General features: G+C 45.8%; 1 protein-coding gene across 3 annotated transcripts; it reads left to right on the forward strand.

Annotated features, from left to right (window-relative positions):
* The first annotated feature begins 475 nt into the window (after positions 1–475).
* Positions 476–15,530, forward strand: LOC142012879 (sulfotransferase 1B1-like). 3 transcript variants are annotated; one of them, XM_074993877.1, is made up of 8 exons: positions 476–581; positions 2,720–2,868; positions 5,901–6,029; positions 6,251–6,348; positions 9,113–9,239; positions 10,021–10,115; positions 12,273–12,453; positions 15,090–15,530. In XM_074993877.1, the coding sequence occupies exons 1-8, from the start codon at positions 517–519 to the stop codon at positions 15,200–15,202; spliced, it is 957 nt and encodes a 318-aa protein (XP_074849978.1). In that variant the 5' UTR covers positions 476–516; the 3' UTR covers positions 15,203–15,530. The 3 variants fall into 3 exon arrangements, with proteins under 3 accessions (XP_074849978.1, XP_074849979.1, XP_074849977.1); XM_074993876.1 differs by having other exon boundaries at positions 499–581; positions 2,666–2,868; XM_074993878.1 differs by lacking the exon at positions 2,720–2,868 and having other exon boundaries at positions 480–581.
* The last annotated feature ends 642 nt before the right edge of the window (positions 15,531–16,172 follow it).

Raw genomic sequence — 16,172 nt, forward strand, 5'->3', positions numbered from 1 at the left:
ACTGAAGCGAAAGACAGTCCTTAGAAAGTCTACGAGGTTCCCTGAGATTCTACAAAGCTCCAGATCATCTAGGAGGTTAGTGAAAAATAAATCCACATGGGGAATACCTACAACAAGCTACTTCACACATTCTGTTTTCCCTTTTGTCACTAACAACAAAACCAGTCCCTGAGTCTAGAGCTCCTTAAACCCAGCCTGTCAGAGAGTCACCTGCCCCTGCTACCTCTGCCCAGAAGAAACACCTGCATTCCTCATCCCTCATGAGCCAGCCCGAGAGACATGGTGACCATGGTGAGGCCTCCTGTGTTCCTAATTTGGGAGCCTCTTGGCCAACTGAATGTAGTCCTTCCGGGCCTTACGCAGAGCTCGTCTCTTACTCCCAAGTCCCTCCCACTCAGATAAGCTGTTTGCGACACTTTGCTGGTTTGTTTCCCTTGGCTGCATTCCAGAGAGTTTTTTATGTACTTGCCAACCTAACGAGTCCACCAATCCTTTCGCAATCTCCCTGTGAGGATTATGCTGGTTCACAGAGCCTTTCCTTCCCTTCACAACAGCAGCACAACCACCACCAGAAGAGAAAGGTAAACTGAGACTCCAACTCTTTCACCAGTTACTGTTAGGAATTTGTTTGTCTGCTCTGTTGTCTGAGTAAGTAACCAAGCAGAACAGCCTGTCTAGGACTCCTGTAATACTCCTCCAGGAAGAAACCTGGGCATTTTTAGCAGGGTTTCACCTTGCAAACTTTCCAGATAAGAGTGTCCCATGTGCAGGCTTGTCATTTACCCCACTTAGGACCTGGGAGGAGGAGGAGTGTGCACTAAGGAAGGCTATGACTGCAGGTGTTGTTACAAAATGAATGTATAATTTTATTGTGGCTTCGAGACCGGACTCAGTTTAGATCTGCACAAATGTTCAGTGTTGCATACTCCAAGCTGAGATTTTGTAAAAGGAGATGGAACAGCACAGTGCATTGTCTTGTGATTTACATATGAGTTTCAGATCCATAATGGTAAATTACTTGCTGTTTTACAGAATCCTTCTTTATGTGACTTTCTCTAATTTTTTTTTTGCCAGCAGCCTCCAATGAGATCATTGCTGAACTGCAATTAAAATATGTGTTGTTTACTCTTTTCAGAGGAAAACAAGGTCCAAAGAGATAAAACTAAACTTTCCTCTCCTACCTTGTGTGTTGGTGGGATTTAAGAGGGCTCTTGAAGCATAAAGAGAGATGACACTGTCAGTCATTTGAGAACGCTTCAAAGCCATCTGATTTCACACACGCAGGAAGAGCAGCAGGACTTACTGTTGTCATAGAGGAGATTTCCTTAATGCTTAAAGTTTGTTGTTCAATCAGAGGATGAGAATGCTATGTGTTCCTTCTGTTTATATTGGCCACAGCCCTGCTAACCTATTATTAAGTAGCTATGGGTCACAGGACAGTTATTTGACTTGCTGCAGATAAGTTATATGCATTGATTTTTATCTTTATGGGACTTAATAAATGCAGGTTGTGAGATTTTCACAAGTCCTAAGTATGGGCGTAACTTGGGCCTTGAATGTGTCTGAATCTAGTTCCCTGGAGTCCACCCTTCCTCCTAGCTGTATGCCTATGTCGCAGATAAACACATGCACCCATGTCAGCAGGCTTGGGCTCATGGGACTGGGGCTCCATATTGCTGTGTGGCCATTTAGACTTGGCCCAAGCCCATACTCAGGCTGGGGAGGGATCCAGCTTACATCCAAATGCTCATGTTGTAGATTTATAGCTTGAGCCTGCAGGCTTGAGTCATCTGACACAGATCACTCCCAGCTCTTTAACTGTTGGAATCAGAACCAATACCTTACTCAAGGCCTTGCATTTCTACAGGGTAACAGTACATCCTTGGTGGCTGAAGTTACTGTGTTACTGAGCCTGTTGCTTTTCAAATGAACCCAGTACACAGAAGAAAAATGTCTGTTGCATGTGACTCTCCACATGGTTGCTTGATAAAAGCACTAGGAAGTAGCCTGACTCACCCAGTATTCTCACCTGAGAAATGGCTTCTTACGAGACGTGATTCATATTGTTTTTATTGTGACCGCAGCTGGAGACCTGGGTTAAATTCAGGGCTTTGGTGTACTTGGCACTGTACAAACAGCTAGAAAGTTAGCACTTGCCCCGAAGAATCTAATAAACAAAGCATGTGGGAAAGGGACTCTTGTGATCTCCACTTTGCAGATGGAGACCAGGGGCACACACAGTGGCTTGTTTAAGGATAAGCTACAGCTGAGAACAGATTCCAGGTCTCTTTGAGTTGCCATCCATCACACAGATCAGGAGAACACCCCCTGGGTTTGACTACTGCTGTATTCATTACTTTGCATCTCTCTAGTTTTTAAAAGCAGTTTTCTTGATGCTGAGGAACAAGGTGCTTTGTTCTTTTGGGTAATAAAAAAAGACTGTTTGATTTTGGTGGGGCAGACCCGAGACCGCCTGCACCTCACACTTCTGCAGACCCCCAGTTCCATGTACACCTGTGTTGTGACACAGGAGACAATAGGAAGGAAAATCAAGCAACAGACTCTTTCATGGCATGCTGCCATCTCTTATGTAGTGGCCTGAAACACGATACGGTGTGTGCCAATCAGAAAGTCCATCACCACCTCAGTTTTGTAATGAAAACAGAGTCAAGAGCAAGAGCTTCCTGTCCATCGGTTCTCTGTTGAACTCTTCTCCCAGCATGGCTTCACCAGAAGATTACTTTCGGCAGGACTGGAGGATGGTCCACGATATTCCACTGGTCTGCGCGTTTTCATACAACTGGGAAAGAATAGACAACTTTCAGAGCAGGCCAGATGACATTGTGATAGCCACGTACCCCAAATCTGGTGAGTTTTCATGGCTTTCAGCATTGGGGGCCAAAAAGGGCCATGCCTATGGTCCTGGAAATGTAGCTGGGTCCCTTGAAGCCCCATTCAGCTCCCCTTGCGACAAAGAAGCTGATCGAGTGATTTACAGGGGTTGCTAACAATGAGCAAGAATGTCACGGAGCCTTTCCAGCATTTCACAGCTCCTGACCTATACCTATCACTAGAAATGATCCCATCACATTTAATCCCAAACTCCTCTGCACTGGGATTTGTTCCTGTCTTAAAAGGGATGTTTCTGTGCCCTGCAGCATCTAAAATGGGAGTATTCCAGATACCACACAGGTACAGAGAGATGGAGGGGCATTTCCCCTCTTCCCCAAAATAAAGGGACAAAGTGAACATAGTATTTTCTTGGGCTGTCCTAGTGTTTGTGATGTGCCTTGGAGACTGGAGGTCTGAGTCTCAGGCTATCATTATCTGGGTTGTAAGGGGCTGGGGACTTGGTGGAGTCACTAAGGTCAGGTTCCGGGATATTTTGAGTGGCTTTGGTTGATTAAGCATTGAGACTGATGGTATCTGAAGGACTGACATCCTCTTAAACAAACTGGTCATCACAATGCATTGACCTCTGAGGAGAGGCTGATAACCTATGAGAAGAGGCTGATGGATTTGGGCTTGCAGAAGAGAAGACTGAGGCGCTATTTAATAGCAGCCTTCAACTTCCTGAAGGGGAGCTCTAAGGAGGAAGGTGAGAAACTGTTCTCAGTAGTGTCAGATAGCAGAAAAAGGAGCAATGGTCTGAAGTTACAGAAGAAGAAGAGTAGGTTGGATATCAGGAAAAACTACTTCACCAGGAGGGTGGTGAAGCACTGGAATGGTGTTGCCTAGCGAGTCGGTGGATTCCCCATCCCTAGAGGTTTTTAAGTCCCAGTTGACAAGGTTCTGGCTGGGATGACTTAGTTGGGGTTGATCCTGCTTGAAGCAGGGGCTGGACTAGATGACCTCCTGAGGTCCCTCCCAGCCCTATGATTCTATGGCCGTGTCTACACTAGCCAAAAACTTTGAAATGGCCATGCAAATGGCCATTTCAAAGTTTACTAATGAAGTGCTGAAATACATATTCAGCACTTCATTAGCATGCGGGCAGCCACGGCATTTCGAAATTGACGCAGCTCGCTACCGTGTGGCTCGTCCAGACGGGGCTCCTTTTCGAAAGGACCCCGCCTACTTCGAAGTCCCCTTACCCCCATCTGCTCATAGGACTAAGGGGACTTCGAAGTAGCCGGGGTCCTTTCAAAAAGGAGCCCCGTCTGGACGAGCCGCGCAGCGGCGAGTCGCGTCAATTTTGAAGTGCTGCGGCCGCCTGCATGCTAATGAAGCGCTGAATATGTATTTCAGCGCTTCATTAGTAAACTTCGAAATGGCCATTTGCATGTTTTTGGCTAGTGTAGACATAGCCTATGATTCTATCATTGTGTCAGTGCCTGGATGCTACAGAAGAAGCAGCAAATTGAGGCAATCCTGAATGGTTCGACAGGCAAAAGGTGGTTGGTACCAGGGAAAGATGAATTGTCAGCTCTCTCTGCAGTTCATCTACCATCTGGCCGATAGTGGTTTTTACCTGTTTTTGCAGCATTTTCTGTCATCTTCACTGATGGGCTACGTCTACACGTGCCCCAAACTTCGAAATGGCCATGCAAATGGCCATTTCGAAGTTTACTAATGAAGCGCTGAAATGCATGCGGGAGGCAGCGGCGCTTCGAAATTGACGCGCCTTGCCGCTGCGCGGCACGTCCAGACGGGGCTCCTTTTCGAAAGTCCCCTTATTCCCATGAGCTCAGCACGCTGATCAGCACTTTATTGCTGGGGATAGCTTCCAGAGTGAGCTTATTAAATGTGAGCAAAGGTGATAGACTCTGACCCCTTTAATTGCTATGCAAGGCTGAGTCTCAGTGGTTTTAACTTTACCCATAGAAAAAGCAGCAGGCTCAGAAGAGATGGAATTCCAGGCCTGGATTTTAGCTGTTGTGGTGGTTGGCCAGAAGGGCTCAGAGTCCAGGTTGCCACACGAGATCAGCTCTTACTCTGGGTGTGAGGCAGCAAAGGATTGAAGCATTGGCCCAGCAAGAAAACAATCAGACTCAGCAAATTGTGCTCTGACAATATGGTGCAGTGAGTCTCAGGGAAGCAGGCAGGGGTTAGAAGAGGGAAAATTAAGGAGTACTGGGAAGGGAGAAGGGGCAGCATTATATCTGTTATCCCATGTCAGCTGGGATAGGCCACTGGGATGTATTATACAAATGGTAAAATCCCCTTCACTCTGGAACCTCGTCTTTTCCTGTGTTGTAGGCAGCTGCTGAGAACAGTGATGATGCTCATTGAAATCACAGCAATGGGCAGTCAGCTAGCAATTGTGTTGACCTAGGAGAGGCTTCACCCTACACCTGAAAATGGGTGTGGTTGTAGGGGGCTGCCGATTTTCCGCACGAAAGAGAACTCTGACATGCGTGCTTGCCCATGCTGGCAAACTGTATTGTTCTGCTACAGACTAACGCTATGTCATTGCTACTCAGCCTCCGGAGAGTGGAGGAGATGTAGCTAGAACAGGATTTCTCCAGCTTCACAACAAAAATTGCTACCTAAACACGGAGGGGAAGAATGAAACCTGAGCTGTGCCATCTTGGGGAGATGAATGCAGGGGGCAAAGCCTTAACCACACTGCACTGTGTGGTCATGGTAGGGAAGTCAAATCCCAAAAGCTTACACCCCACACAGAGGGCCTGTAGCTCAAGCTGCATTCTTCAGGGCTTCAGCCCACCTAAGCCAAACCTAATGACTCCATTTAAAAGGGGTCATGACCTGCTTTGGGGTTCCAACCCACACTTGAGAACCATTTGACTAGAATTTAGATTATCCGAAGTGAATAGGCTGAATACCGTAAGGGCTGTGGTCTGGGACTGAAGAACAGTGGTTGGTGTTCCTGTCTGAGTGTTTCTGGGTGGATAAACTTGGTTCTTGACTGGGTTTTTCCTCCCTTGTTATGTTTCAAGGCACTACATGGATGAGTGAAATTGTGGACATGATTCTGAATGATGGAGATCCTGACCAATGCAAACGGGATGCAATTTTCAACAAAGTGCCCATGTTGGAATTTGCTGTCCCTGGAAAGCTGTCACCAGGTAAACATAGCACTTGTGCTGGGTGACTATGGACAAAAAGGTGATCCAACATAGATAGCTTGAAGTTTAGGAGCGGAAAGAAGGGATTGTCAATAGGGCATTTGCTTGAGACTCAGAAGATCTGAGTTCATTTCCTAACTTTTAGTGACACTAAGGTATTTTTGTAAATGTTAACTTTAATGTCTTCTCTATAAGCATCCCTTGAAACTTCTGTTTACCAGGGACAGAGCAACTAACCAAGATGCCATCTCCTCGCTTAGTGAAAACCCACCTCCCTGTCCAACTCCTTCCAACGTCCTTCTGGGAAAATGGCTGCAAGGTAATCAGTAGCTGGGACCTTAGGCCTCCTAGACAATAAACTGATGGGGGAAAGCATGATGTTCCTTGAGCACAGAATATTCATGTTAGTCCCACCTTCTGCCAGGGCCCATTTCCTCATGTTTACCTGCTGACTCTCTTCTCAAGCTGAAAGAGTTTTTTTTTTGAGTTGCCTTCATAATATATCGCTAAAGCAGCATTTTGGCTGCTTTACTTTACAGCATTGGGATACAGGTTTATATTCATAGTTTGGCTGAGATTTTCAAAGATCCCTAAGGGGTTAGGACATTCAGTTCCCATTAAATTAGCCTCGTGGGATTCTTTTTTAAAAAGAGATGATATTCCCTGAGTTTTCAGTAATATGTTTTTCTAGTCACCAGCCTTGCAGGCTGTCCCTGGGAACTGATAATCAGGCTGAGTTCTTTCTGGCCCACACTTCATCATGAGGAGGAGTGAGAAAATTTATTCTTCTTACTCTCTGAAGATGGGACAAGAAGCAATGGACTGAAATTGCAGTGAGGGAGGTTTACATTTAAAAAAAACCTTCAGGTTGGTTAAACATGGGAATAAAATGCCTAGGGAGGAATCTCCATCTCTGAAGATTTAAGACGATGTTAGACAAATACGTAGCAGGGATGGTTTAGATGGCATTGGTCCTTCCACGAGTGCACAGACCTGGACTTGATGACTTCTTGAACTCCTTCCAATTCTACAAATCAGTAACAAAGGTCCTGGAAAGAAAATTCTGCCAATGTCACCACCATCTGTAGAATAACTATAGTCTTAAAATCCTACTTTTAGGCAATCACCCTTCTGTTCACTGGGTTTACCCAGACATAAATGGGTAAAATGTGGTTCTGCAGTTGCAACTCAACTATCAGTTCTGCTTGATGGTGCAAGAACCAAACTACAATCCAATTCACTCCCCTGCGGCCAGGTTGACTCTGGAGGAGATGATGTATTTTGCCACTGTATGAATGGCTATGTTTAAACACATGGGAGCAGACCTACCGACTACTACATTTGGGGGAGCAGGAGGATGTGCCCCAAGGGCAGGGCAGAGAAGGAGTGCATTGTGACTGTCCTTCAGAGGTACAGTGGTTTAATGCTCTATAGGAGGGATATACGGAATTAGCTAATGCCCCAGGCATCCTGGCCACAATCCCTCCCTGGCACACATTACCCCCTTTGGGGGTAGTGCTGGCTGCCTGCTGTTCCCCTGGTGTAGAACTGATGCTGCCAGAGTTTCTCTTCCTGTGGGGGCCTGCACACTGCCTGACATTGGTGAAAATGACAGGATGGGATTTCTTTGTTAGGACAACAAACCTTGTGGATAAGAAGGAAGCGGTATGATTAGGTTTTGGTGGGGTCTCTGATGACCTTCTTATAAATAAACTAGGGAAAGACAACCCTAGATAGGGCTACTATAAAGTGGGTGCATGACTGGTTGGATAACTGTTCCCAGGGACTAGTTATCCATGGTTTGTAGCTGTGGTGGAAGGGCATAATGCGTAGGATTTGATAGGGATCAGTTTTGGGACCAGTTCTGTTCAATATCTTCATCAACAGTTTAAATAATGGCATAGAGAGTATATTTGTATAGTCAAAATAATCTGTACAAACTGGAGAAACGGTCTAAGGTAAATACGATGAAATTCAAAAAGGACAAATACAAAGTGGTTCATTTAGGAAAGAACAGTTAGTTGCACTGATACAAAATGGGAAATGACTGTTTAGGAAGGAGTACACCAGAAAGGGATCTAGGGGTCATAGTGGACCACAAGCTAAATATGAATCAAAACTCTGACACTGTTGCAAAAAAAACAAACATTTTTCTGGGATGTATTAAAAGGAGTGTTGTAAGCGAGACACAAGAAGTAATTCTTCCACTTTACTCTGCTCTGACTGAGTCTCAAATGGAGTACTGTGTCCAGTTCTGGGCAGCCCATTTTAGGAATGATTTGGAGAAGTTATAGCGAAAAGCAACAAAAATTGTTAAAAGGTCTAGAAATCATGACCTGTGAGGGAAGAATGAAAGAACTGAGTTTAGTTTGGAAAAGAGAAGCCAGAGATGGGACATGATAATGTCTTTCAAGTACCTAAAGAGGTGTTACAAGGAGGAGGGAAAAAATTATTCCTCTTAGCCTTTGAGGATAGGACAAGAAGCAAGACTTAAACTGCACTAAGGGAGTTTTAGGTGGGACATTAAATTTTTTTTCCCCTAACTGTCAGGAATAATTTTCTGAGGGAGATTGTGGAATCTCCATCACTAGAGATTTTTAAGAGCAGGTTAGATAAACACCTCTCGGGGTGATCTAGATGATGCTTGATTCTGCCATGGGTGCAGGGAAATAAGATTTGATGACTCCTGAGATTTCTTCTGGTTCTAGTATGCCATGATTTTATGAAATGTGTGGTGTTGTTTTCTCCTTTTTTATGGAAGGGAAAGCTGAGAAACAGAGAGATGGACCAAAGACCACAGAAAGAGCTAGTTGGAGCTGCCGGAGTTGGAGCTCCTGTGGCTTCCAATTCTTCGTAGAGTCCATGGTTCTCTATTCTTAGACCACTGTATCAAGGGACCTTTAGATTCCTGCAGCTATAATTTGTCCTTTGTTGAGCCAGAATTTGGATCCCTGGTTGTAGGATTGGAATTGTGAAAGGAGACAAACACGAACTCCCTTCCTTAACTTTGAAATGTAATCTGGAGCCACTCAGAACTCAAGGTCACTGTGGCAACGTGGATTGTTCTCTTCTTCCTTCTACAGATGATCTATGTTGCCCGAAATGCCAAAGATGTAGTTGTCTCCTACTACCATTTTGACCTAATGAACAAGCTGCATCCAGACCCAGGCACGTGGGAGCAATATATTGAGAAATACATGATGGGCAGAGGTGAGACTGACATCTGTGAACAATCTGTGTTTCCAGGGCTTTAAATTGATGCTGCTTGGATCTTGGACCTGCAACTTTAAGGGAATTTTCCAGACTAAGATCCAGCAAGATCTTGCTAGAAAAATTGGATGCTGTGCCTTTTTCTGTATTCTCAGTGTACTAGCAAGTCCAGTGGGAAGTGAGAGAGGAAATTTTCCTCTTAGGCCAGAGAGTTTGAGTGACCTCCACTCTGTCTGCGCTCCCTTTCAGAGGGAGCAGTGACTGGGGAGTCTGCATAGCAGAGGACACTGTCTCAGACCTTATACAAGTAGAACTAGAACTTAACGACAGATTCTCAGCAGCTGTAAATTAGCAGAGCTGCACTTACGTCAGTGGAGCTATGGCCAGTTCCCAGTGGCTAAGGAACTGGCCCTTGACTGCAATGTTTACAGCACCTAGAGAGCTGGTCACTGATTGCATTTAAAGTACAGTATGCCAATACCAGCTGGGAATCTGGCCCTAAGCTGTATTTATATAAGAGCTCATTAGTATCTAATTTCTGCTCCAGCCATGTAAACAACAGATGAGGATTCTAACCTGACAATGGCACCAGTGAAGCGAAGAACTTGCCCCAGTGTATGCAAACCATCACAAATCACAGGAACCCGATTTGCACGTTATGCCATAGTCATTGTGTGCACAATGCATTTCTGTAGCATGAGGCCAAAAGAGAATGTGACCCCAGTCACCTGACACGCTCACATCACCAACCCTATTTTTGTACCTCTTTCTCTAAGTTTAGTTGCATATGGTTCCTGGTATGACCATGTAAAAGAGTGGTGGGAGAAGAGGAAGGACCATCCTATATTGTACCTGTTCTATGAGGACATGAAAGAGGTGAGAAGGCAACAAATACACATTTGAGGTGTGCAGCAGGTTGGGACTCACACCCATGGTGCCTCCTGCTGATTGCTCCTGGAAGTAGCTCAGTCCAGACTCAGAGCGCCCAGTCTGGGCAGAGTCTCTCTCTCTGTTACCTGTCTTTTTGTCTGTTTTCCAACACTCATCAGGCTCCACATGTCTCTCAAGCCACCGTGCCCTGGCCTTAGAGTGCAGCCCCATGACAACACCCAAACTCTGGGAGACCCTGTTACCCTAAGCAGTGGTGCCAACAGACACTGTGGGACCTGGTGCAAGGTAGCAGGGGGACCACAGCTCTGCACCCTCAGAAAGGGCAGAGCCAAGGGTTGAAGGGGCAGACAGCCCTGAGCACTGCTGCGATAGCAGTGCTGGCTCCCCTTTTCCCTCACAGCCATGCTGGGAACCTCCCCTCCATCCCCTTACTCTCTCTTCTCAAGAACCGTGGCTCTTACCTGCAGCTCTTACCAGGACAGGGACAGGGACAGGGACAGGGACAGCTCAACCTCCTGCACCAGTGGCAGGGGGAGACGAGAGAACACTGCCTGGCTCTGGCTTCCTGCCTCCAAACTGGCCAGAGGATAAGGCAAGAAGAGGGGTGGGTCTGTCCCCAGGACTGCCCAGCAGTTCCATTGAAGCTTGAGGGGGGCAACAGCCCCAGTGCCCCTCCAGTTCTGCCCATGGTCTCAGAGGGCTTTTGCTAAATAGGGAGAGTGGGGACCCAGGATTCAGCCCTGGCACTCCCAGCTTCAGTTTGGGGTGGGGGTGAATGATCAGAACTTCAGCCCCTGGGCTCCTTCTTTCTGCCCCACAGGAATTGCCAGGGCTTGGGAATTCAGCCCTGCTTCATAAGTGGGAGGGAGAGAGAACACCAGGCATCAGGACTTTAGTCCTGCAGCTCCTGTGTTCAGCTGCACATGGTCCCCAGGGCTTTGTATTCAGCCCTGCAGCTCCAGTTTCAGGGGGGCAGACAGGTGCCAGGGATCAGGGTTTCGGCCCCGAGGGGTGGGCATGCTGGGGCAGGGATTGAGAGTGCTGGGGTTAAGGCACAAAAAGCTTGCGGAACCCCACAGGGGGGTTTAGGTGATACTCCCCAGGGCTGCCTTTCCTCTACCAGACTGCCTTTTCCCACTGCTCCTTCGGGCCTGCGGCCAACACATGCTCTACCTGACTGGCCACCCCTGTGGCTCTCAACAGCTGTGTGAGCAAAGGAGGCTGGGAGTTGAGGGGCAGCTTCCACCCCTCACACCAGCAGCAGAAGAGGAAGAAGCACCCTGCTTGGAGTACCAGCCAGAGAAGCTGGCCCAAGGCTCGGGCTCCTGCCTCTGATCTGACTTGGGGCAGGGAAAGGAGCTGTAGCACTGCCCCCAGGACTGTACCTCATCCTGCCTGTGACCCCATCTGATGGCCACAGCCTGCCCGCACTCACCTGCCAGCCACAAACAGGGGGCTGCTGTGGCTGCACTGATGGTGACTGGCCAGCAGGGGCAGAGCGCAGAAACAAAAGATACAGGACAATGTGCCTGTTTTTCAAAAGTCAGGACAGCTGAAAGAGGCTTCAATAAGAGGAACGGGACAGAGGGTCACCCAAACCGTGGCTCCATTGGTGTAGTCAGTAGAGCTGGAGCAAGTTATAGCAGTTGCAGCTCTGGCCCTAAGAAGTCTGTGAGTGGCTGGAATTCGGGTCTCTCAGAAGTGGCTGGCTGCCTCACTCCCTAAAGTGATGGGATTGGTGAGATGGGGACCAGTTTCTCCCTCCCCATATGTTCCACACCTCAAAAACAATCATATTAAAAGAACATTATTTGGGGTTCAAGTCCAAGTTCTCAGAATTAACGCAAAGCCAGAATTAAAGTTGCCTATTTCATGCTATTCTCAGGAGGGAGACAAGAATCGGTTCTGGGGGGCTGTTAGCCTCCTTTCTCTTTCGGGAAGGGGTGTAAGAACTGGGTGCCAGGTTGATCAAATGTATTGCTGGGTATTGGTTTTGACACAATAAAACAACTTGAGGTTTCTGGCACCTCATAAAAGCTCTAGACTCTCACTTCCCTGCACGCTGGTGGCCATTTTCTCCTGGCTAGGTGAGCAACTGGTTCCCACCAAACACCATTGGAAGTGCCACTTGTCTTTCTGTAGGATCCCAAGCGTGAAATCCGCAAGGTGATGATGTTCCTTGGGAAGGATCTGAAGGAGGAGGTTCTCGACAGGATTGTCTATCACACTTCATTTGAAATGATGAAAGAGAATCCCACCACCAATTATAAGATGGTCCCAAGTGATGTAATGGATCATAGCATCTCCCCTTTTATGCGTAAAGGTAAGGATTTGCACAGGCACTACTAACCATTCTTCTTCTCATTTGTAACAGGTTGGTACTTTTAATCCTTTTTTCCTTCATAAGCTACCCAGACAGTATTTATGTCTGATGGCTTTTCAGTGGCTTGTGTAAAATAAATTGGCGTCACTGTTCCTAGTGGATAGCTGTTTATATCTCACATAATCCTTCTGTTGGAAGGAGTCAGCAGCAACCAAGGCCAGGTTCAACATCTAGGGGTTCTTTTTCATCCATCTCACATAGAACTGGCTCAAACTCCCACCCAGTACCTTGGGAAATTCATACCCCAGGGCGCCTCAGAGAGGCAATGCTTCCCCACTCGCCAGCACAGAGTCTGAGTGTAGAAAAGAAACTTATAATGAAAGAGACACAAAAGTCATATTGCATAAGCTTGGGAACATACCACACCCAGAATTTGTAACCAACCCTCAAGTAACTGTCCCAGCTCAAATGGCTTGAGCAGTGTCAGGCTCACCAGTTCAATACAGTAAAGATCAAATCTACATATCCAAACTTTCTCTGTACGCCCCTTCAAATACCTCACTTACAACTCTGTCCAGTCTGTGCAGGCCCTGACACATCACCCTGATTCATTCCCTCATTGAACCTGAGGCAATGCCCTCTTTGTACTGGTCCGGTGTTCCCCTTGCCCCTGTCAGCTGCCCCATCAGCCACCCGCTCCTGCCAGCTGCTTGTCCAATGTGCTCAGCTGCTCATTTGCCTTCTGTCATGTGGGTTTTGCTGCAGGCAAAACCCCATGATTCCAGATCTCTGTGGCTTCAGCTCATAAGGACATTCAGCTCCAGGCCCAGCCACAGCATATACCAGGGTAGATTCAGCTTTAGATCTACCTGTGAATGGGGAGAGGGACTACTCAAACCAGTCTTACAGCTGTATAGCCAAAAGGCTCCCAAACAGTTCATTCAACCACTATCCCTCCCCCCTGCCCCATGCCTCACGATGCTTAAATGAAGGCAGCCCTGTGCAATTCATATCTTATACAGCAGTGATGACTGCCCTGTACCCCCACAACAACTTCAACCATTGGTGAGACTCCACAATTCTTACACTGGGTGATAGCATAAATTGTGACTTTATAACAACATGTTGTTTACAATAGATGAAACTTCATTGCTTAACCTCCTCCCATCAGGCTTTGTTTACAAGACATTACATATGCACACCTTTGCATTTTCATGCAAATTATCTCTAAAGGACACATTCCTCAAATCCTTCAGCAGAATTGAGCTCCTGCTGGCACATTCCTTACACTCACAAATGCCTTGGCAGAAGGCACTAACTAGCAATCCCAGGCTCATCAGGACATGGAGACTGAACTACAATCTGATCCCTAGATGTACTATCTGATCCCTAGATGTAGTCATTTAAAGAACAGAATAGAGAGGCATTGTGGAAGCCTGGACTCTGCCCATGCTACCTGTTTAGAACTGGCTCTGTGGCTAAATGGAGACAATAGTGCTATCTCTTTAAGAGTTCAGCTCCCAGTTACACATCAGAAGGAAGTGACTGAATTTCACAAGCATCCGGCTTCTCTCACTGACAACAATGTGAGCTGCTACATATTGAGCCTGTCTGAAAATCTGGCCATTTTGTTCAAAGGCCTAAATGGGAGCCAAGCTCTTTAAAAATTTGACCTTAATTCCTCACATCTCCATATGATATCTTTATCAAACCTCACGTTCCCTAGACAATGAGAAACAAAAAGGCTTGTTGGCCATGGGAGGCAGAAAAAATTCAAAACTGAACCAATAGGTAGAATACAGAATGGGTACAGAATACAAAATTAATAACAGAACCAATATGTGGAATGGACCCTATGATACAGCCTGAGCCCTTTGGGACAAGACTGTCCATGACTCTAATTACAGTACCAAGCACAATGGGGGCCCAGTCTTTTCTGGTCCCAAGCCATTACTGTAATAATGATGTGTACTAACAATAACACAGGTGAGAGGCAGCGGTTTTCATACTAAATACTAAAACTATGTTTAAAAAAGCAATGAGAATGGAACAGAGGATATGGTTATCTGCTTTGCTTTCTCCAGCTTCAACTCAGAGCTCCCACATACCGTTAGAAAATCACTCAGCACAGTGCTTCGGTTCACCAGTTTTCCAGTGACTAAATTCCACTTACAACCCAACTGTTCCCTAAACATTTTGATGAAAAGAGCACACTTTTTAAAGTCCAGCTGTCCTGGGTACCAGCATTTTTCTTGATGCCTTTTGCCTTTAGTATATGGAAAGTATATTCACAGTGATAGGCTGTTAGGCAGGCGGAGTCTGCTTGTATATAGCAGTTAGTGAAATGGAAGGTGTTCAGTATTGTGAAGCATCCAACATTTGTTGATTTTTTTGTCTAACAAGCATTCCATTTAATGAACTACATTTTTCTGGAGGGGCATGGAAAATGTACTCACCTAATCGATTCAGACTCAAATTCTGGTTTCAGTGGCACTTTTGCAAATCTATAGGAGGTGGAGAAAAGAATGTAACTGAAAGCAGAATTTAGACCATTAATGTCACGTTGATATTCTTTTTATTGCATTGCTCAGCATCAGGAGTTCCTTTGTTTTCATTCACTGCCTTCCTTTTTTCAGGCATTGCAGGGGACTGGAAGAATCACTTTACCGTGGCCCAAAATGAGCGATTCAATCAAGATTATGAAAGAAAAATGGCTGGGACCGCACTGCAGTTCCGAACAGAGATCTGAAGGACCTGGGCATCTTCACACCATAGTTCTAATACATGGGCGGCTGTGGTTTCTTTTGACTGTAGCTTTTTTTATTCCTGCTTCAGTCAACTAGAAGTAGCATATTGCAGAACGTCTCTGCCCCAGTGATAGCCAGGCACCTGAACCTGGAGTCTTGGCTTATCTAGATGAAGGTGTGGGTTACAATCCAGAGCAGAAGCTTTCACTCAGTCAAATAAAGTTCTACCAGTCCCAAAGAATTGGGCATATTAACTTCCAGTTTAATAAATATTTCAGACCTTATCCCAAATATGTGCTTATAGCCAATTCTTATTAATAAAATACATTTATTTAAAAAAGAAAGAGAATATTCGTTAAAAGTTTAATATACATAGACCTGAGTTCACTCTTCAGATTCAGATACATAACAAAGATGACAAGTATCAGAGAAGTAGCCATGTTAGTGTGTGTCTTCAAAAACAACAAGAAGTCCTGTGGCACCTTATAGACTAACAGATTTATTGGAACATGAAAAGGGGGATTAAATGTTAATGATAAGGATTAAATGTTAATAATAAATGCACAGAAACAAGCACAGAGGTGAAGCAAGTTTCTCCAATCCTTAGGAATGGCCAGATAAGCTGAAACCCAATGTGGCAACTCCCTGAAAGAACAAACATTCAAAGTACACGAAAACAACCTGAAGATAAACACTTACATAAATATGACTGATTGAAACATGACTCTGTGAAACTTGTAAACTCAAGTGGCAGCTGAGGACTTTGAGAGCAGGCATCTTTGCAATGCTGTTTTGGGTTCATCAGGCCAGCCTCAGAGCATCGGAATCCCAAGTGAAAGAACCTGGCTCCACTCCCTAATTGGTCACTAGATTGGTCTGAGCCTCTGGTCGTTAACTATAATATCACTAGTAGGATAGTGTGTGTGTGTATATGTCTGCATATGCTTTTACTCTGTATTCTCCATCAATGCA

This window comes from Carettochelys insculpta, chromosome 4 (genome assembly GCF_033958435.1).
Source record: "Carettochelys insculpta isolate YL-2023 chromosome 4, ASM3395843v1, whole genome shotgun sequence".
Lineage (NCBI taxonomy): Eukaryota > Metazoa > Chordata > Testudines > Carettochelyidae > Carettochelys > Carettochelys insculpta.